General features: G+C 42.8%; 1 protein-coding gene across 2 annotated transcripts in view; it reads right to left on the reverse strand.

The window, feature by feature from the left end:
* Positions 1–22,680, reverse strand: part of dnajc27 (DnaJ (Hsp40) homolog, subfamily C, member 27) — a 61,358-nt gene that overhangs the window by 30,850 nt on the left and 7,828 nt on the right. The window contains exons 1-3 of one of the 2 annotated variants that reach the window (XM_073050319.1): positions 18,156–18,185; positions 6,120–6,202; positions 4,889–4,958 (exon numbers count right to left, since the gene is read on the reverse strand). In XM_073050319.1, coding sequence (XP_072906420.1) covers positions 4,889–4,958; positions 6,120–6,202; positions 18,156–18,170 — 168 coding nt within the window. In that variant the 5' untranslated portion in view covers positions 18,171–18,185. Of the gene's footprint in view, positions 1–4,888; positions 4,959–6,119; positions 6,203–18,155; positions 18,186–22,680 lie in introns of those variants that run through there. The other variant, XM_073050320.1, reaches the window with a different exon arrangement.

Below are 22,680 nucleotides of genomic sequence, written 5' to 3' on the forward strand. Positions count from 1 at the left end.
GGAATTACAGGGAAGTTACTAGTATGGGTGGAGCATTGGCTGATTGGCAGAAAATAGAGAGTGGGAATAAAGGGATCGAATTCTGGCTGGCTGCCAGTTACCAGTGGAGTTCCACAGGGGTCACTGTTGGGACCACTACTTTTTATGATGTATGTCAATGATTTGAATTATGGTATTAATGATTTGTGGCTAAATTTGCCGATGATACAAAGATAGGTGGAGGAACAGGTAATGTTGAGGAAACACTGCCTGCAGAGAAACTTACATAGTTTAGGGGAATGGGCAAAGAAGTAGCAAATGAAAAACAATTTTGGAAAATGTATGGTCATGCACTTTGGTGGAAGAAATAAATGGGCAGATTATTTAGACAGGGTGAGAAATCAAAATGCAGAGATGCAAAGAGACTTAGGAGTTCTTGTGCAAGATAACCTGAAGGTTAAACTCCAGGTTGAGATGGTGGTGAAGAAGGCGAATACAATGTTGGCATTCATTTCTCGAGGTATGGAATATAATCTTTCTTTCTTTCTTTCTCCCCATAGCTCTGATGTTGAGGCTCTATAAGGCACTCGTGAGACCACACTTGGAGTATTGTGTGCAGTTTTGGGGTCCTTATTTTAGAAAGGAATATACTTACATTGGAAAGGGTTCAGAGAAGATTCACGAGAATGATTCCAGGAACGAAAGGATTACCGTATGAGGAACATCTGGCAGCTCTTGGACTGTATTCCCTGGAGTTCAGGAGAATGAGGGGGGAATCTCATAGAAACATTCCGAATGTTAAAAGGCCTGAACAGATCAGATATGGCAAAGTTATTTTCCATGGTAGAGTAGCCTAGGACAAGAGGGCATGATTTCAGGATTGAAGGACGCCCATTTAGAACAGAGATGTAGAGAAATTACTTTATAGTCAGTGGGTGGTAAATCTGTGGAATTTGTTGCCACAAGTTGCTGTGGAGGCCAAGTCATTGGGTGCATTTAAAGCAGAGATAGATAGGTTCCTGATTAGCCAGGACATCAAAGGGTATGGGGAGAAGGCATGGGAGTGGGGATGACTGAAAGAATTGGATCAGCCTATGATTCAATGGCGGAGCAGTCTAGATGGGCTGAATGGCCTACTTCTGCCCCTATATCTTATGGTCTTACACTCATAGTGCTTTTAAAATCTTGTAACCTTTTACTCTTTTGCACTTGACATTTCTTCACTCCACTCGTAGTTTTCTCTTTATTTTTTGCTTTATCTTTATCCACACTTTTCAACCTCTGCCTTAAATATACAGAAAGACTTAGTCTCCACAGCTGATTGCAGCAAAGTATTTCACAGATTCACCACTCTCTGGATAAAGAAATTCCTCTTCATCTCCATTCTAAAAGGACGCTCCTGTATTCTGAGGCTGTTTTCTCTGGTCTCAAACTCTTCCACTGTAAGAAGCATCGTCTCCACATCCATTCTATCAAGGCCTTTCACCATTCAATAGGTTTAAATTAGGTCACCCCTCATTCTTATGGTTTCTAGTGAATACAGGCCCAGAGCTATCAAACACTCTTCATGTGAGAAGCCGTTCAATTCTGAAATAATTTTCGTGAACCTCTTTTGAACCCTCTCCAGTTTCAGCACATCCTTGCTAAGATAAGGGCCCCAAAACTGCTCAAAATACCCCAAATGAGGCCTCATCAGTACTTTATGAAGTCTCAACATTATATTCTTGTTTTTATATTCTAGTCCTCTTCAAATGAATACTAACATTGCATTTGCCTTCCTTACGACAGTCTCAATTGGGAAATTATCCTTTAGGAAATTCTGCACAAGTACTCCCAAGTCCCTTTGTGCCTCAGTTCTTTGTACTTTCTCTCCATTTAAAAAGTATTACCCCTTTCATTTCTTCTACCAAAGTACATGACCATACACTTCCCAGCATGTATTCCATCTGCCATTTCTTTGCCCATTCTCCTAATCTGTCTTTATGTTGCCTCTCTACTTCCTCAAAGTAACCTGCACTTAAGACAAGATTGGATAGATTTTACACAGTACAGGAATTAAGGGTTATCGGGAAAAGGGAGGTAGGTGGAGACGAGTCCACAGCCAGAGCAGCCATGATGTTATTGAATGCCAGAGCAGGCTTGACTAGCCAGATGGCCTACTCCTGCTCCTATTTCTTATGTTTTGATTCTTGAATGGTCAGGGCATGAAATGATACAGGGAGAAAGCAGAAGATTAGGGCTGGATCAGCCATGATGAACTGGTGGAGCATACTCGATGGACTAAGGCTATTCTGGATTTAGTGTTGTGTAATGAACAGGATTTGATAAGCGATCTTGAAGTAAAGGAGCCATTAGGAGGTAGTGACCATAATATGATAAGTTTTTATCTGCAATTTGAGAAGGATAAGGGCAGATCGGAGGTGTCAGTGTTGCAGTTGAACAAAGGAGACTATGGAGCCATGAGGGAGGAGCTGGCCAAAGTTAAATGGACGGATATCCTAGCAGAAAAGACAGTGGAACAGCAATGGCAGGTATTCTTGGGAATAATGCACAAGGTGCAAAATCAGTTCATCCCCCGGAGAAGGAAGGATTCAAAGGGGGTAAAGGGGCCACAGTGGTTGACAAAGGAAGTCAGAGATTGCATAGCATTAAAAAAAAGTATGACAGAGCTAAGGTGAGTGGGAAGACAGATGATTGGGAATTTTTAAAAAAAACAACAGAACTTAACTAAAAAGGCAATACGGGGAGAAAAAATGAGGTATGAACGCAAGCTAGCCAGGAATATAAAGGAGGATAGCAAAAGCTTTTTTAGGTATGTGAGGAGAAAGAAGATAGTTAAGAACAATGTTGGGCCCTTGAAGAATGAATTGGGTGAAATTGTTATGGGAAACAGAGAAATGGCAGAAGAATTTAATAAGTGCTTTAGATCTGTCTTCACTAGGGAAGACACAAGCAATCTCCCAGATGTATGGATGGGCCAAGGACATAGGGTAACAGAGGAAATGAAACAGATTGACATTAGGAAGGAAACGGTGATGAGTAGACTGATGGGACTGAAGGCTAACAAATCCCCAGGTCCAGATGGTCTGCATCCTAGGGTACTAAAGGAGGTGGCTCTGGAAATTGCGGATGCATTGGTAATCATTTTCCAATGTTCCTTAGATTCAGGATCAGTTCCTGAGAATTGGAGAATGGCTAAAGTTATCCCACTTTTTAAGAAAGGAGGGAGGGAGAAAACAGAGAACTATCGTCCTGTCAGCCTAACATCAGTAGTGGGGAAGATGCTAGAGTCCATTATTAAAGATGAAATAGTGGCATATCTAGATAGCAGTGATAGGATTGGGCCGAGCCAGCATGGATTTACCAAGGGCAAATCATGCTTGACTAATCTATTGGAGTTTTTCGAGGATATAACCAGGAAGTTAGACAAGGGAGATCCAGTGGATGTAGTGTACCTCGATTTTCAGAAGGCATTTGATAAGGTCCCACATAGGAGATTGGTAGGTAAAATCAGAGCTTATGGCATTGGGGGGAAGATATTGACATGGATCGAAAAATGGTTGGCAGATAGAAAGCAAAGGGTAGCGGTGAATGGGTGTTTCTCAGAAATGGCAGGTGGTGACTAGTGGGGTGCCACAGGGCTCGGTATTGGGACCACAGCTGTTTACGATTTACGTCAACGATTTAGATGAAGGCATTGAGAATAACATCAGCAAGTTTGCTGAAGATACTAAGCTGGGTGGCAGTGTGACATGTGATGAGGATGTTAGGAGAATTCAGGGTGACTTGGATAGGCTGGGTGAGTGGGCAGATACTTGGCAGATGACGTTTAATGTGAATAAGTGTGAGGTTATCCACTTTGGGAGTAAGAACAGGAAGGCAGATTATTATCTGAACGGTGTAGAGTTCGGTAAGGGAGAAATACAAAGAGATCTAGGAGTCCTTGTTCATCAGTCACTGAAGGTGAATGAGCAAGTGCAGCAGGCAGTGAAGAAGGCTAATGGAATGTTGGCCTTTATTACAAAGGGAATTGAGTACGAGAGCAAGGAAATCCTTTTGCATTTGTACAGGGCCCTGGCGAGACCACACCTGGAGTATTGTGTACAGTTTTGGTCTCCAGGGTTAAGGAAGGACATCCTGGCTGTAGAGGAAGTGCAGCGTAGATTCACAAGGTTAATTTCTGGGATATCCAGACTGTCTTACGCAGAGAGGTTAGAGAGACTGGGCTTGTACACACTGGAATTAAGGAGATTGAGAGGGGATCTGATTGCAACATATAAGATTATTAAGGGATTGGACAAGATAGAGGCAGGAAATATGTTCCAGATGCTGGGAGAGTCCAGTACCAGAGGGCATGGTTTGAGAATAAGGGGTAGGTCATTTAGGACAGAGTTGAGGAAAAACTTCTTCTCCCAGAGAGTTGTGGGGGTGTGGAATGCACTGCCTCAGAAGGCGGTGGAGGCCAATTCTCTGGATGCTTTCAAGAAGGAGCTAGATAGGTATCTTATGGATAGGGGAATCAAGGGATATGGGATATGGGATATATCAAGGGATATCAAGGGGAATCAAGGGATATGGGATATGGGATATATGGGATATATCAAGGGATATGGGGACAAGGCAGAAACCGGGTATTGATAGTAGATGATCAGCCATGATCTCAGAATGGCGGTGCAGGCTCAAAGGGCCGAATGGTCTACTTCTGCACCTATTGTCTATTGTCTAAATGGCCCAATTCTGCTCCTATATCTTGTGGCCTTTCAGCTTTCTGCTACTAGCTTTTTCTCCATTCCTTTGTCCTGTAAGTCTTACAGTGTGTTATATTCTATTTCAATTGGACCTTATCATCTGGAGAAAAATAAGTTTTTTTAAAAGGCAGTTGCTTTCCAGCTCCTTCTCTCACACCTACCTCATAGAAAAATGGATGACCCGCCATGTCAAAGATGTTAACTTTAATCTCCCGATCCCTCACCTGAACCCTAAGTGGACAAAAACAACAGTAAGCAGTTTGGCGTTATTATTCTGCAAAAAGCACCTGAAGCATTGATCTAGTATTCACAAAGAACACCATATCCATCACACTAAATGTTCAAAGTCTCTTCAGACTGCAGTCTGTACTTTACTAATATCAATTGTACATTTCAAGCTCAAATTTATTGCCATTCAACCATATACATATATATCCTGAAATGAAACCATGTTCCTCTGGACCAAAATGAACAACACAGTGCACTTAACTCAAACACAACATGTAAAGTAATATTACCCCAAATAAATAATTAATAAGGTGCATTTACAACACAAGTAAACAGTATAACAGCATTGGCACTTATGTGATGAGACCTGGATGGTGGCAGGGAGTTGAGTAGTCGTATGGCCTGGCGGTAGAAGCTGTTCCTCACCCGAGCAGTCCTTGTCCTAATGCTAAGTTATCTCCTGCATAGGGTGTCAAAGAGATTGTTGGACAGATGGAAGGGATCACTGACAATTCCAAAGGCCCTAAATACCCACCACTCCTGATAAACATCTCTAATTGGCAGAATGATTGTCTCAGCAGTCCTCATACAAAATGCGAGAGGAACTCAGCAGGATAGACTGTATCTATGGAGAGGAATAAACTGACAAAATGCTGGGGGAAAGTTGTTTAATGTTATTTCCAGCATACATGTTTAAAGGAGAATGAAGCAATTGTTACTCCAGATCCAATGCAGCATAAAAAATGCAATAAGATAAAGAACAGAATAATTTAAAAAACCACGAAACCACATAAAATACATAAGAAAGCTTACTATATACATAAAATATACATAAGATTGATATGTGCATAAAGTGACACTATGCACAGGGCTGTCTGTATACAAGGTGACTACCTGCAAATTATGAAATGGTGGTGGTTGGGGGGCATGGAGGGGTCGGTTAGTGGGTGGAGGTGTTGATTAGCCTTACTGCTTGGGGAAAGTAACTGTTTTTGAGTCTGGTGACCCTGGTGTGGATGCTACTAGTCTTCTCCCTGATGGGAGTGGGGCAAACAGTCCACGAGCAGGGTGGGTGGTATCCATCATGATGTTACTGGCCTTTCTCTGACACCTTCCCCACCCAAATTACTGAAGCTGGGGGAAATAACAGTCCACAATACTCACTTTGTAACTCCATAATCAATTCCAATAGTCGCCATGTATTTTGAGACAAATCGTTTTTCACAGTATCGCTTGATGATACAGCTCTGGAAAGATAAAATTACAGTTAACACCTGAAAACACCACAAGAGTCTGGAGAGCCCAGACTCAAAATTAAAAGAAAAGATTAACTTTATTTGTCACATGTACATCAAAATGTACAGTGAAGTGTATCGTTTTGAATCAATGTAAATGAGTGAGGATAGTGCCGGGCAGCCTGCCAGCATCTCAATGCTCCTGGAACCACAACTCACTAACCCCAACCCAGGGGTCTTTAAATGTGTGAGGAAACCAGAGCACCCAGAGGAAAGGCACGTGGTCAAGGGAGATGGTACAAACACCTTATAGACAGTAGCACAATTGAACCCCAATCTAGCACTGTAAAACCATGTGCTAACTGCTATGTTACCGTAACTGAATTCCATTAGCTGATTTCACTCAGTATGCTAGAGTGATATGGAGAGCAGGAACAGCCCATCATTGCTCTCTGAGTCCATAAGACAGAGGAACACAATTAGGCTGTCACCTCCACTATCAGGTGTGGGTAAGTGTGCCCAACGAGGGAAGAAAACAGATGGTAAACCACAACAGCACATTAGTGCAAGGGGTTTTATTTAGTGCCAGGTGGGAAAATGCAAAAGCTGCCCAAAAGTCGTGAAGAAAATTATTTAGATGGAAAAAAAATGGATGCACAAAAATTTACAAATACACTGAGGTATTATCCGAGACACACTTAGTCTTTAACTTTACAATATAAATCAATGTCTATTCACCAATCATCAACCTCTCCAGCAAAGCCAGACTGAAGGCTTAAATCTGCCTCCGCCTGGCCTGGAAAGACCAGGAAATTCTACTGTTAATCACGTTACTGCAGCATAATAATTATTTCAGATGCAGAAGTGCAACAATTTAAACATCATCCTAGTTTTAATCCACAGCAAACGTAGCCTATTAGCAGCGTCAACAGAGCTCTACAAACTAAATAAAAGTATAGAAGGAATAAGCAGAGTAGCCATTGTCAGTGGCCAGAGTAGAAGTGACAGGCTTTGGCTCAAAAGAGGCATCGGCTCTGAGTAAAGCGTCTGTTAAGATTTCTTTTTTGGGTTTTTACCCTCTCTTACTGTACCATTTCAATGGCTGTGGTGTGCTCTTTGTGCCAGATGTTGGAGAACTGGGAGACCCAGAGCCTCCCAGGGAACTACATCAGTGTGAAGTGCATCCGGCTGCAGCTCCTCGAAGACCATGTTAGGGATCTGGAGCAGCAACTGGACGCTTGTACGGGAGAGCGAGGATACAATTGATCAAAGCTACAGTCACCCCGAAGTTGCAGGTAATGAGTAGCTGGGTGACTGCCGGGAGAAATGAGAATAGGCAGTTAGAGCAGAGCATCCCTGTGGCCATTCCCCTCAAAAATAAGTATACCACTTTAGATACTTTTGTGGGGGATGACCTCCCAGGAGAATGCCATGGTGACCGGGTTACAGGCACTGAGAATGGGTCCATGGGGCAGAAGGGAAAGAGAGAGGAGAAGGGAGCGGTAGTGATAGGGGACTCGATAGTGAGGGGAACAGACAGGAGATTCTGTGGACGTAAACAGGACACCCTGATAGTATGTTGCCTTCCAGGTGCCAGGGTCAGGGATGTCTCAGATCACATCCACAGAGCAGCCAGATGCCTTGTTACATATTGGTACCAATGACATAGGAAAGAAAAGCAATGAGGTCCTGAAAAGAGAATGTAGAGAGCTAGGTCAAAAGCTGAGAAGCAGGACCTCCCGCGTAGTAATTTCTGGATTGCTGCCTGTGCCACGCACCAGTCGGGGTAGAAACAGGATGATCTGGCAGATAAATGAGTGGCTGAGAAGCTAGCGCAGAAGGCAGGGCTTCAGGTTCTTGGATAATTGGGATCTCTTCTGAGGGAGGTATGACCTGTTCAAAAGTGATAGGTTGCATCTGAACCCAAGCAGGACCAATATTCTCACGGGCAGGTTTGTTAGAGCTGTTGAAGAGGGTTTAAACTTGGCAGGGGGTGTTAACTAGAGAGAAGGGACTCAGGATACGATGGATTGTAACAAAGTAAAGATACCATGGAGTCAGACTGTCAGGAAGGGCAGGCAGATGATGGGACTTAGTTGCAGTCAACAGGCTGAGTATCAAATCATTAGGGATGCAGAATCAGAAAGAATAGCAAATACGGTACTCAAGGTGTTGTATCTAAATGCGCGTAGTATAAGAAATTAGGAGGATGATCTTGTTACAATATTACAGATTGCCAGGTATGATGTAGGGGCCATCATTGAATCTTGGCTGAGGGTTGGTTATAGTTGGGAGCTGAATGTCCAAGGTTACACATTATATCAGAGGGATAGGAAGGTAGGCAGAGGGAATGGTGTGGTTCTACTGGTAAAGAATGACATTAAATCAGTAGAAAGATGTGACATAGGATTGGAAGATGTTGTATCCTTGTGGGTTGAGTGAAGAAACTGCAACTGTAAAAGGACGTTGATGGCAGTGATATACCAGCCTCCCAACAGTAGCTGGGATGTGGATCACAGGTGTAACACCTTTGGAAAAGTTTCACTGCTGATGTAATGGTTTCTCTGTAGCAGCAGTGTTTGGGTTATAGCTAGTTATAATGGGGGCTTTGGAATGTGCATCGTCCAATGAGGGGAGTGTTTTTCTTTCTCGTGTGCCCGGAGGAGATATTCGTGAGCTTTTGTTGGCGAGAGATGAAGAGAGAAGATGCGAAAAAGTTGAGCTCATAGACACGGGACAGAGTGGGCTTGAAGTGAGGGTCCGGGAGGTGACGATGCTTGGAGGATATCGATGGTGGACTGATAGATGGGAAACTGTGATCTCCAACATGCACATTAGACTGTTTCATTCGAATGGGCCCTTTTTTTCTTGTTTTTCTTTACTAACCCTATAGTCAAATTAAGAATTATAAAGCTAAATCATTTAATTGCATATGGTGTACTGTCTGATATTTCATGGTACTGATTTGTAACAGGGTAACACATCACGCAGCAACCACACAAAACGAGATTTCACACATTTGGCGGGGCTGGAGACGGCCTTCCCTAGACTAATGTCACCGGCCGAACCTGAGGGTTACAATTGTGAGGGTATCATTCCGGGATTGATTTTGGTGGATGCTGTGTGATTGCCCTGCACATTGAACCAGTGGGTTGTGTGCTTCAGTCTGTGCTAGTATGGATGCTGCCGAGGTGGAGCAGTGGTGTGCATCCATGGGGTTACCAGTAACTAATGCGTGCGTGTTGAGTGGGGTAGATATTTGTACTCAGGATGAATTGTTAATTCGACTGTTAAGTACTGTTAAAGTTGTCAGCAAAGTTATGATTGCAGGGCAGAGGATTGATAAAATGGTGAACATAGACCTTGTTTTACTGCAGACTAGCGCTGATGTAACAGCAGTGGAACTGCCTGGGCCGAATCGCAAGTCGAGTCTCCCGTAGCTGGGGGCTTCAAAGACAGGGTGCTCTCGTTTCTGAGGAGTGAGGGGAATGAACAGTCACATTTGGAATGTCTAATTAGTTCCCATCCTGCCAGTGAGGAGTGAGAGTTCTGAGTTGGCATCGGCCCTTACCTCTATGGCAAATAAATAGCCCAGTGCACAGGCAGAGGCTCCTAGTCATCAGAAGCTAAGAATATCCTTTGAATTATCCTCTGGAATAATGCCCACCCCTAAAGAGAAAGAGGAGTATGAGGCTTGGGTGGAGCGGACCTCTCAGTTGTTAGATGAGTGGCAGTGCTCTGATGACATAAAGTGACAGAGATTGGTTGAGAGTTTGAGGGGGCGGGCTGCTGACATTGTGAGATGTGTGAAGTCCCGGTATCCCCAGCCAATGCTTCCAATTACATGGGAGCACTGGAAAATGAATTTGGCATGACAGCAAGCACAATGGAGATCATGACAGGATTTCAAAACGTGTCAGGAGAAGGGGGAGAAGCTTTCTGCCTACAGTTTTCAGCTGGAGGCAGCTAAATCCCTTGCGGCACAGAAGGGTCATTTAGGTGGCTGAGGTGGATCAGCAAAGAATGGACCAAATAGCACGGGGTCTCCAACTTTCTCATAAGATGTGACACCCCCCCCCCCCCCCACATTTGTTGAGCTGATCAGAGAAGTATGGGAGGAGGAGAACGCATCGGAGGCGTGGTCAAGCTCCATCAGCAGGATACAGTCCTCAGTAGTAGCCCCTTGTGGTCAAGTGACCACAGCTAGCCCAACCCGGGGAGTGGTAAAGGAGATTGTGGCAGAGTTGAGCACTGAGACGTCCCGGTTGTTATAAGTGGGTGTGCCTCCCCCCCCCCCCATATGATGGGACTGATAGAGAGGCGGATCCCCTAAGGGGACAAACTATGCAGAGGGCTGCTGGTGGCCGGGATTTCACCAGAAGGGGTGGCTGGTATTGTCCGTTATATATATGGTGAAGAGGGGTACTTCAGGCAGAAGTGTGAGCGACAGGAAGCCCCTCGGAGAGTGAGCCTCCAGATACCTAAGCAGAGAGAAATGTCAGAAAACTTAGAGGAGACCCAGTGAGGGAATGGTCTTGTGTCTCTGGGGTAACATGTTCCCAGCAATATATCAAGGAACCCTCGAAACCGAAAGACCCTATTCCAGAAGGCTTAATGGGGCATGCTCCAATATATCGCTACAGATAGAGGGAATTTATGCTAAAACCATACTCAACAGGTCACAGGTCACGTTGCTCTACCATTCGTTTTTACAACTGGTATCTGACCATTAACCATTGGCACCATTCAGTGCACCGGAGATCTGGGGTCTGAACTCTGATGATTATCCATACGTTGGTTATGGAGAAGGCTGGGGAGAGCTTTCTGAGAACATTGTCCATTCACCTGGTGTTTCGAGCTGCATTTGATGAAGTGTGTGGCTCAAATACCAAATTTAGATGAGGGACTATGTGGTTCACCCAGTCAAAGCCAATTGTGTCATGGGCCGGGGAAGTAGGGAGAGTTAAGCAAACCCCCAAGTTTCCCGGAGTGCCTGAGGGTGAGGCCCTCTTGGTGAATGCTCCGTAAGACCACAAGGGGGAGTCAGGCTTTCCTGCTGGGGTACTGGTGAGGCCCGAACTGCAGAAGCCCTCGGTTGTACAGGCAAACAGGATGGCAATGATTGTCAGGAACACTGCAAAATGGGAGGTCAACTTCAAGCGGGGGGATGCCCCTGGCGCATCTGTCCCGGTGAGACAAGCCAGGGAGAAACCCTCTGAAAAGAGGAGCAAGTTGACCGCCGAGTCATTCAACTTCAGGAACTCCCCAGTACCTGTGGGTTGGAAGAGGAGGTTGATACAGAAGATGTTTAAGCTGGAAGGTGTCTTTTCCACTGATGATTTTAATGTAGGTTGTTCCAAGAGCACTCGTCTCTCTATCCGGGTGATCGAGGACACCCCGTTCAGAGAGAGGTCGCGGTAAATGGTCACTGCAGAGGTGGAAGACATTTGGCAGCATTTGTGCAAGTTGAAGGAAGGTGGGATCATCACTGAGTCTCGAAGCCCCTAAGTGTCCCAATAGTAGTGTCAGCAATGTTGGGCACATCGTCTCACTGGATAGAGTAGCTACAGATCCGTCTAAGATCGAGGTGATGACTACATGGTCAAGGTGCCAGATTGTGAGCATTCTGTGCTCGTTCCTCGGGTTCTGTGGTTACTATCGGAGGCTTGTTAAAGGCTAAGCAAAAGTGAGTCACCTGTTGAATCAGCTTCTGTGGTTACTCTCCCTTGGAAAAGAAAGGGAAGAGAACAAAAGGAGAGCAAGGTACAGAGTATCTTAGCCCTTCAGAGCCTTTGGGACCATACTCTGTGTGGTCTGACTAATACTTTACAAAGCCTCAGCATTACATCCTTGCTTGAGAACCATGCATACACAAAGTAAGGAAAAAAATGTCAGGTCACATTATAATATCCTATGGTCTACTAGTCATACTGGCCTGAGGAATTGGGGATATGAAAAAAATCATTTTGAACCTATGTAACCTCTGGCTAAAAGAATAATTGGGACTGAATAGGAATTTTGAACTGAAGTAAACTCTGTCTTCAGCAGTTAGCTAAGACAGGCTCATTACCAGTTCTCCTCAGCTTGCAGAGAGACATTGAGAGTTTGATAACATTGTACAATGTGCCCTCATTTGAGTAGGGGAGGAGGATCACCGATAAGGACAGGAATGAACATCCATCTGTAATTAAGTCAGGGCCTAGCAAAGGGAATAACTGATAAGGACTGGACAGCACATCCATCTGTAATTAAGCCTTGATCTAGCAGGCTCTCTTATCTGTAACTAAGCTTCGCACCAACAGACTTGGTGGGCGTACCAGTTCAAATGACATCTTGCAATAGTAATGTATGTGGCTTACTATGCATAAATATACGGCCGTAACCGGAGAGAGGGGTTCCACTTGTCAGATGGTGGCAGTACTTGTGTGCCTTCCCTCTGACAACTGGCTCTCAAACTCCTGCAGGGGGGTACGCAATAAACTGTTGTAACTACAAGAAGCTGGTCTCCTGAGTTTTATTCAGATTTGATTTTAACAGGCCCAGTCAAGTGGCTCAATTTTATGCATTTGAAAGAGGTTTATGTTTAACCAGACCTCGTGTGATCCATCACCTACAAGAACTGCTGAGAATACTGAGACCTGAGATAGTCTGCATGGCTAGCCAAACTAGGAACAGTACAGGATAAGAATACAGCCTATTACACAGCCAAGCTGAAATGGGGAGTCAAAGACAATGTTGAACAGAGAGACTTGAAGTAAATGTACATGGTTCCCTGATAGTGTGACACAGGTAGGGTAGCAAAGAAGGCATTTGACATGCCTGCCTTCATAAGCACAAGAGTTGGGAGTGTTATGTTATAACTGTACAAAATGATGATGAGATCGCACATGAGAGTAACATGAGCAGTTCTGGTCGCCCTGCTAATCATCTACTTCTATTAAGCTTCTGGTGACGGACTACAACCAGAATCAGAATCAGGTTTATTATTATGTGTCGTGAAATTTGTTAACTTAGCAGCAGCAATTCAATACAATACAAAATATGAAAGAAAACAAGAAATAAATAAATCAATTACAGTATATCTACATTAAATAGATTAAAATCATGCAAAAACGGAATATATATTAATGTAACTCTTAATTTTTTAATGTGATGTAGGGTTCATGAGTTCAATGTCCATTTAGGAATCAGATGGCAGAGGGGAAGAAGCTGTTTCTGACCCGCTGAGTGTCTGCCTTCAAGCCTCTGTACCTCCTTCCTGATGGTAACAATGAGAAATAACGGACACCACTCCTTGAAGATGTCCTGGCTAGTACCCAAGATGGAGCCGACTAATTTCACGACCCTCTGCAGCTTCTTACAGTACTGTGTAGTAGCCCCTCCCCACCAACCTCCCTTCCCCCCCCCAGTGATGCAGCCTGTCAGAATGCTCTGCACAGTACATCTATAGAAGTTTTTGAGTGTTTTTGTTGACATCTCTTCAAACTCCTAATGAAGTATAGTCACTGTCTGGCTTTCTTTATAGCTGCATCGATATGTTAGGACCAGGTTAGGCCCTCAGAGACCTTGACACCCAGGAACTTGAAACTGTTCACTCTCTCCACGAGGATTGGTATGTATTCCTTCATCTTACCTTTCCTGAAGTCCACAAACAGCTCTTTCATCTTACTTTCTTTTTACAGTATTTTTATTCAGAAGAAAAAAAACAAGATTTACAGAGTGCAACACATAGATACATCTCAACATAAATTGTGTACATTCATATATTGTAATAAAATTGATCAAAATGTTATAGCATATCACATAAAGGTATATCACTCTGTAATCAAAAATTTAAAGATAGGTCATACATCATAAAAGAAACTTTTTATATAAAAAAGTCAACCCCCTACCAACTACCAAAGAAAAAAGCTGATGGATGATAATGGATAATTAGAAAAAAAACATTCACTTAAGAAGAGAAGATAGAAATATACATAAAAGTCTGTGCACTTTTAAGCTTTATAAATTGGAAAAGTAATTTAGGAAAGGTCCCCAGATATCATAAAAAGATTGTTTTGAATTTAAGACTGAGCAGCGGATCTTCTCTAAATTCAAATAAGACATAATATCACGTAGCCATAGAAGATGTATAGGAGGGGTAGACTCCTTCCATTTAAGCAAGATTGTTCTCCTTGCTAAAAGAGAGGTAAAAACTAAAACCTGTAGGTTAGGAGTATTTAAAGTTATATCTTCATCTGCAATAATACCAAACAAGGCAGTAAGGGGATTTGGGTCAAATTGGACCCTAAAAAGTTGTGAGAAGGTATGGAATACTTCCCACCAAAACTGTTCAATTTTAGGGCAAAACCAAAACATATGAATTAAAGAGGCATCAGCAGAGTTGCATTTATTACAAAGTGAAGAAACATTTGTATAAAAACTAGACAGCTTCTGTTTAGAAATGTAAGCTCTATGAACCACTTTAAATTGTAGAAGAGAATGACGAGCACAGAAAGATGATTTATTAACCCGTTTAAGAATTTTATTCCATCTTTCATCAGAAATCTGACAATTTAGGTTATCCTCCCAAGCTTTTTTATTTTATCTAAAAAGTCTTGTCTAGAATCAATCAACAAGTTATAGATACCAGTAATAGAACCATTAACAAAAGGTTTTAAATTTAAAAGATCATCCAGTAAATTTTTATCAGGACCTATAGGAAAAGCAGTTAATTGGAAACGTAAGAAATCTCTAATTTGAAGGTATCTGTAAAAATGTGTTTTTGGTAGTGCAAATTTAGTTGACAATTGGTCAAATGAAGCAAGAGATCCTGAGATAAACAGGTCCCAAAAACACTTAATACCTAGTTCATCCCAATCTTTAAAGACTTTGTCAGTCATGGAAGGGATAAAAAAATAATTAAGGAAAATGGGAGATGATAATGAAAAATTTGCTAAACCAAAAAATTTTCTAAATTGAGACCAGATCCTTAAACTTTGCTTAACAATTATATTATCTGTTGTTTTATTTGCTGAAAAAGAAAAGTATGATCCAAGGAGAGAGACAATAGAGGAATTGTTTTACAGAATTAACTTCTAAGGCGACCCATGATGGGCAATCTTTACAATAAATATAATAGGACCAAAAAGTAATATTCCTTATATTGGCAGCCCAATAGTAAAACCTAAAATTGGGTAGGGCTAATCCACCCATCTCTTTACTTCTTTGTAGGTAAACTTTACTTAAACAAGCTTGTTTATTATTCCAAATATAAGATGTTAAAATTGAATCTAAGAAATCAAAGTAGGTCTTAGGAATAAAAATAGGTAAAGCCTGAAAAAGATATAAAAATTTAGGAAGAATCTTCATTTTAATCAAATTAATTCGGCCAATTAGCGATTTAAAAAAAGAGACCATTTAGAAAGCGTCTTTTTCACATAATTCAATAAGGGGTTTAAGTTTTCTTTAAATAAGTTCTTGAAGTTTTTAGTAATTGTTACACCTAGATATGTAAATTGACTTGTAACAACTTGGAACGGAAATCTGGCATTTGATGACTTTAGGTCATTTAAAGGAAATAGCTCACTTCTATGTAAGTTCAGCTTATATCCTGAAAAAAAACTAAACTGGGAAATTAAAGAAAGAACCGAAGGTAAAGAAGTTTCGGTGTAAGAGATAAAAAGTAAAATAGCTCTTTCATCTTGACATTGAGTGCAAGGCTGTTGCTGCGACAACACTCCATTAGTTGGTATATTGCTCCCCTGTACGTACTCGTCTCCATCTGAGATTCTACCAACAGTGGTTGTATCATCAGCACATTTATAGATGGTATTTGAGCTATGCTTATCCACACAGTCATGGGTATAGAGAGTACAGTAGTGGGCTAAGCACACACCCCTGAAGTGCACCTGTGTTGATCATCAGCGAGGAGGAGCTATTATCACCAATCTGTACAGACTGTGATCTTCCAGTTAGGAAGTTGAGGATCTAACTGCAGAGGGAGGTACAGAGGCCCAGGTTCTGTAACTTATCAATCAGGATTGTGGGAATGCTGGTGCGAAATGCTGAGTTATAGTCAATGAACAGTTCTCTTAACGGGTGACTGGAAAATTGCAAATGCTACTCCGCTATTTACGAAGGGTGGGAGGCAGCAGAAAGGAAACTATAGACTTGTTAGCCTGACATCAGTGGTTGGGAAATTGTTGGAATCGATTGTTAGGGATGAGATTATGGAGTACCTGGCAGCACATGACAAGATAGGCCAAAGTCAGCATGGTTTCCTGAAAGGAAAATCCTGCCTGACAAACCTACTGCAATTCTTTGAGGAATTTACAAGCAAGGAAGACAAAGGAGATGCAGTAGATGTGGTGTACTTGAATTGTCAGAAGGTGCCGCACATGAAACTGCTTAGCAAGATAAGAGCCCATGGAATTACAGGGAAGTTACGAGCGTGGGTGGAGCATTGGCTTGTCGGCAGAAAACAGAGAGTGGGAATAAAGGGATCCTATTCTAGCTGGCTGCCGGTTACCAGTGGAGTTCCACAGGGGTCGGTGTTGGGACCGCAGCTTTTTACGATGTACGTCAATGATTTGGACTACAGTATTAATGGATTTGTGGCTAAATTTGCCGATGATACAAAGATGGCTGGAGGAGCAGGTAGAGTTGAGGAAACAGAGATCCTGCAAAGAAATTTAGATAGTTTAGGGGAATGGGTAAAGAAGTAGCAAATGAAATACAATGTTGGAAAGTGCATGGTCATGCACGTTGGTGGAAGAAATAAATGGGTAGACTATTATTTAGATGGGGAGTTAATTCAAAATGCAGAGATGCAAAGGGACTTGGGAGTCCTTGTGCAAGATACCCTAAAGGTTAACCTCCAGGTTGAGTCAGTGGTGAAGAAGGCGAATGCAATGTTGGCATTCATTTCTAGAAGTATAGAATATAAGAGCAGGGATGTGAAGTTGAGGCACTATAAGGCACTTATGAGACCACACTTAAGAGTATTGTGTGCAGTTTTGGGCTCCTTATTTTAGAAAGGGTATACTGGAGAGGGTTCAGAGAAGATTCACGAGAATTATTCCAGGAATGAAACGGTTACCGTATGAGGAACATCTGGCAGCCCTTGGGCTATATTCCCTGGAGTTCAGGAGAATGAGGGGGGAATCTCATAGAAACATTCCAAATATTAAAAGACCTGAACATATTAGATATGGCTCGGTTATTTCCCATGGTAAGGGATTATAGGACAAGAGGGCATGACTTCAGGATTGAAGGACATCCTTTTAGAACTGAGATATGGAGAAATTACTTTCGGCAGAGGGTGGTAAATCTGTGGAATTTGTTGCCACGAGTGGCTGTGGAGGGCAAGTCATCAATAGTTTCTTGATTAGCCAGGGAAATCAAGGGTATGGGGTGAAGGCAGGGGAGTGGGGTGACTAGAAGAATTGGATCAGCCAATGATTGAATGGCAGAGCAGACTCGATAGGCTGAATGGCCTACTTCTGCTCCTATATCTTATGGTCTAACCCTGACATAGGTCTAAGGCTGTGCGGAGAGCCATTGAGATTGTGTCTGCTGTTGACCTACTGCGGCAATAGGCAAATTGCAGTGGGTCCAGTTCCTTGCCGAGGCAGGAATTCATTCTAGTCAAGCCTGACCTCTCAAAGCATTTCATCACTGTAGATGTGAGTGCTACTGGGTGATAGTCATTAAGGCAGCTCAAATTATTCTTCTTAGGCACTGGTATAATTGTAGCAGTACCCTGACATCCTTCTGTAAAATGTCTTGATACAATTTTGAATTTATTCTTCCCTTAATGATTGCAAGCTGTCCAGCCCCTGAGGCAACAAAGCAGCCCTAAACTATGATGCTCTTTCCACTGTGCTTCACAGTTGAGATGAGATTTTCATGTTGGTGTGCAGTGTCCTTCCTCCCCCAAACATGGCAATGTGCATTACTGCCCAAAATTCAATTTTTGTCTCACCTGTCTAGAGAACATTGTCCCAGAAGCATTGTAGAACATCCAGGTGGTCTTTTGCAAACTTGAGAAGTGCAGACATTTTTTTTTTGGAGAGCAGTGGTTTCCTCTGTGGTGTCCTTCCATGAATACCATTCTTGTTCAGTGTTTTTCTTATAGTGGATACACAAACAGAGGCTTTAGCAGGCCTTTTGCTGTCACCCTTGTGTTCTTTTTCACCTCCTTCAGCTTTGCGTTTTTGCTCTTTGTGTGATCTTTGCGGGATGCCCTAGGGTGAGTAGCAGTACTGAATTTCCTCCATTTATAGACAATTTCTCTTACTGTGGACTGATGAACACTCGAGTCTTTAGAAATGAAGCCTTTTCCAGCTTCATGCATCTCTACAATCCTTCTTCTAAGGGCCTCTGAAAGTTGTTTTGATCAAAGCATGGTGTACCTGACTACAAACAGCTTCTGTAGAAGGCACTACCCCAGAGGTTCACATACTTTTTTGAAACCAGATTGTGATTGTTTAAATGGGGCACTCAGTATTGACAAGAAGAAATACAATCATTTGTGTGTTATTAGTTTAAGCAGATGTGTTTGTCTATTGTGACTTTGGTGAAGATCAGACCACATCTTATCAGTAATTAATGCAAAAACCAGGCAATTGCAAAGGGTTCACAAACTTTTTCTTGCAACTGTACATGGATGGAAGGGGAATAGAGGGCTATATAGTCCAGGTGCAGGTCGATGATACTAGGCAGAATAATAGTTCAGCATGGACTAGACAGGAGGAAGAGCCTCTTTCTGTGCTGTAATGATCTTTTGTTGTAATGGCCGTCGTCTTAGTGAACAGAGTTAGAGAGGTGATCTTGACGCTTTAGTACTTTGAGGAGCAAGGAGAGGCTTCAGGTAGAAACAGCAAAGTAAAAGGTCTATGTTATTTTTTTCCCTTCCCTTCTTTATATCTACTCAGCTAAGACAATAGAGATGCCAGGCAGGATATTTTAATGCTCCTCTTGTGGGAAGTGGGAAGGCAGACAACTTTGAGAAGTGCATCCAGCTGCAGCTTCTAACAATCAGCATTGAGGAGTTGGAGCTGGAACTGGATGAAATCCAGATCATTTGGGAGGCTGGGGGTGACAGATGGACAGAGAAAGAGGTAGTTACACCTAAGATGCAGGACACAGGACTCTGGGTGGCATTCAGGAAGGGGAAAGGAGTTAAGGAGCTAGTGCAGAGTACCCCCTGTGGCCATCCCCCTCAACAACAGGCAGTGATGTACGTGAGGAATTCATTGCCACCTGCAACTGTGGAAGCTAAGTATATTTAAGGCAGAGGTGGTTAGATTCATGGTTGGTTAGGGCATGAAGGAATACCGGGGGGGGGGGGGGGGGGAAGAGGCAGGAGATGAGACCATAAGATATAGGAGCAAAATTTGGCCCATAAAATCCAATTTTTCTCTTAGCCCCAATCTCCTGCTTTCTCCCCACATCTCTTCATGCCCTGTCTAATCAAGAAGTCTTAAATTACATAAAGACCTGGCCTTTATAGCTGCCTATGGCGAAGAATTCCACAGATTCACCACTCTCTGAAAGAAATTCCTCCTCATTTCCGTTCTATGAAACATGTCATCTGCAGAAATTCTCTAATGACTGAGCAATAGTTTGGTGTAAAAAAGGGAGGATGGGAGGATGAATACAGATCCCTGGTAGAAGACTTTGTCAAATAGTACAAGCTGAGTCATCTGCAGCTCAACAACAGTAAGACAAAGGATATGCTGATGGACTAAGCCTGCACTGCTCCCTGTTAATATTGATGGTGAGGACATGGAAGTGGAACAGACAGGAGGTTCTGTGGGTAAAAATGAGATTCTTAAATGGTACGCTGCCTCGCTGTGCCAGGGTCCAGGATATCTCTGATTAAGTCCTCAGCATTCTTAAGTGAGAGGGTGAACACCCAAAGTCATCATCCATGAAGGTACCAACGGCATGGGTAGGACAAGTCATCGTCGTCGTGGCTATCCCTCGAGATCAAGAATGATAGTCTTTGTTCCGTTTCCACAGAGCGAAGACGCCTGTGCATATATTTGTTTAACATGTACTTGATGTTGCACTCCAAGAAGCACACAATACTTCACAAATCAACCAACTGATTCCAATGGCATGGAAACCACGACAATTGGAGCTAATGGATTTGTTGCAGCCTTCATCCGCCTTCACAGCCATTGAGTTTGAAGTAACTTTGACCGCCTGTTCCACCGTTGAGGTCTTGGTTGAATTGTTCTTTGTCAGGGACCTCACCCTCGACCTTACCGCCATGGGTGACCCTACCGGGAGTATAGCTCCAGACGGCATCGCTCTCAGGATCTCAGGACCACACAAGCTTCTCCACCACGACAAGATGACAATCCACGGAGAAGGGTAGGACAAGTGATGAAGTTCTGCATAGGCTGTTCAGTGAGTTACGTGCTAAGTTAAAGGGCAGGAACTCCAGGGTTGTGAGCTCAGGATTGCTACCTGTGTCACGTGCAAGTGAGGTCCGAACTAGTAAGATTATACAGTTTAATATGTGGCTAAGGAGTTGGTGTAGAAGAGAGGGCATATGATTTTTGGATCATTGGGCTCTCTTCCAGGGAAAGTGGGACCTGTACAGAGGGATGGTTTGAACCTGAACTGGAGGGGGACTAGTATCCTAGCGGGAAGGTTTGTTAATGCTGCACAGTGGGGTTTAAACTGGAGTTGCAAGAGATGAGAACCAGAGTGCCAGAACAGTTAGTGGAGTGGTTGTAGAGGCAGATGTAAGTAAGACCTCAAAATTAGGCTGAGCATGGTGTGACTAATATCCTGAGCTGCATATATTTCAATGCAACAAGTATCATTGGAAAGGCAGATAATAGTACTGAAGTTGAAGTAGCTGGCTTACAAACAGAGGCAATGTGTAGTGAGGAAAGGCTATTGAAAATTGCAGACAACAGGATGACTTGCATCGTAAAAGCAGACAAAATCAAAAAGGGTGAAACAGGACTGAAGGTGTTGAATGTATGCTACGCACCTTGGCCCCAGATGAACCTGTCCCATTCAACTGTATCCGTGTATGGTTTGAATGATAATTAAACATTGATTGAAGTACAGCGCAGAGGCAGTAGAAGCATTCTCACACAAGTCCAGCAAAGAGCTTTAAAAATCTGGTCTCCATAAAAGAGGGGTACCGTCCAGCAAAGCAGTCATCGTAGGAAAGGTCTGAATCAGAGTAGTAAGGCTTTGGCTCAGCAGGCTTCGACAAGAACAGGCGGAGGCAAGGTAAGAAGGTAAGTTCATTCCTTAAAACAACACACACAAATGGCTTTTTGTGTGCGTTGTTTGAATTTCCAGCATCTGCAGATTTCCTCGTGTTGGCTCCTTAAGTTCATTCCTTATTTTACTTTTTTCTTATTTAACTCTTGACAGAATAGAGGGTATGTCTACAGGGCCAGAGTTCTGTTCAAGGTGTCAAATGTGGGCTTTCGGGGAGACTACCAGCCCCTTGATGGCCACTCTGCACTAGGTACATCGAGACACAGCTCCTTTGAGACTGTTAAGAAACCTTCAGCTTGTTAGGGGAAATGAAGCAGTGACAGACAGGAACTACAGAGAGGTAGACACCCCAAGGCTACAGGAGACAGATAAATGTCAAGAAAGGGAAGGAAGAATGTCAGATAGTGGAAAGCACCCCTGTGTCCATCCCACTCAACAATAAGTACCGTAGATTCCGGACTACAGAGCGCACCTGATTAAAAGCCGCTGGCTCTAATTTTAGAAATAAAATCAATTTTTTACTTGTACAGGCCGCACCGGATTTTAGGCCGCACCAGATTTTCGGCCGCAGGTGTCCCACGTTGTAATATGAGATATTTACACAGAAAGATATTACACGTGAGGATTTTTTAACTTTTAATTAAATCCATATGGTAACATAAACAAACATATTGCAAATGCTTTTTTTCGAACCGTGCCTGTAACGCGGCTACTTTTAAATATACGTTGCGTATACTTCTTTACTGAACAACATTCCAATATCTCCTAACAACTGGTAAAAAATATATATACTGCAGCCTACCAGGAAAAGTTATTGATCGCCTTTAACTTAAAAGCAGCGTTTTCGATCCGCCGCTCCCCCCCGCCGTCCCGTTTATCGCAAACCGGCATTTTTCCCACAAGACACCGTGAAACCGGGTGTGACGTCATAGCATCCCGCGATGTAGTACAGAAAACAAATATAGTTAAAACAGTTCTAACTTTAACTAACAAATGAATTACTAAGCGAAAATATTATAAACTAAATAACTGCCATAAAGGCAGCACAATGCTTTTCTTCGAGTGTTTTCCATGTTGATGAGGGTGAGTACAAATGACTGATTTACAATAATTTAATTGTGAAAGTGCGCTTGATTTATCGTACAATTTCATTGGACCTCTGTGAACTACTCATCAATTTTATTGGTCTACTGTTACGAGGCAAAATGTTTTTGGCGGCATGAAAAAAAATAATACATTAGCCGCTCCGTATT

The sequence above is a fragment of the Hemitrygon akajei genome, chromosome 7 (assembly GCF_048418815.1).
Source record: "Hemitrygon akajei chromosome 7, sHemAka1.3, whole genome shotgun sequence".
Lineage (NCBI taxonomy): Eukaryota > Metazoa > Chordata > Chondrichthyes > Myliobatiformes > Dasyatidae > Hemitrygon > Hemitrygon akajei.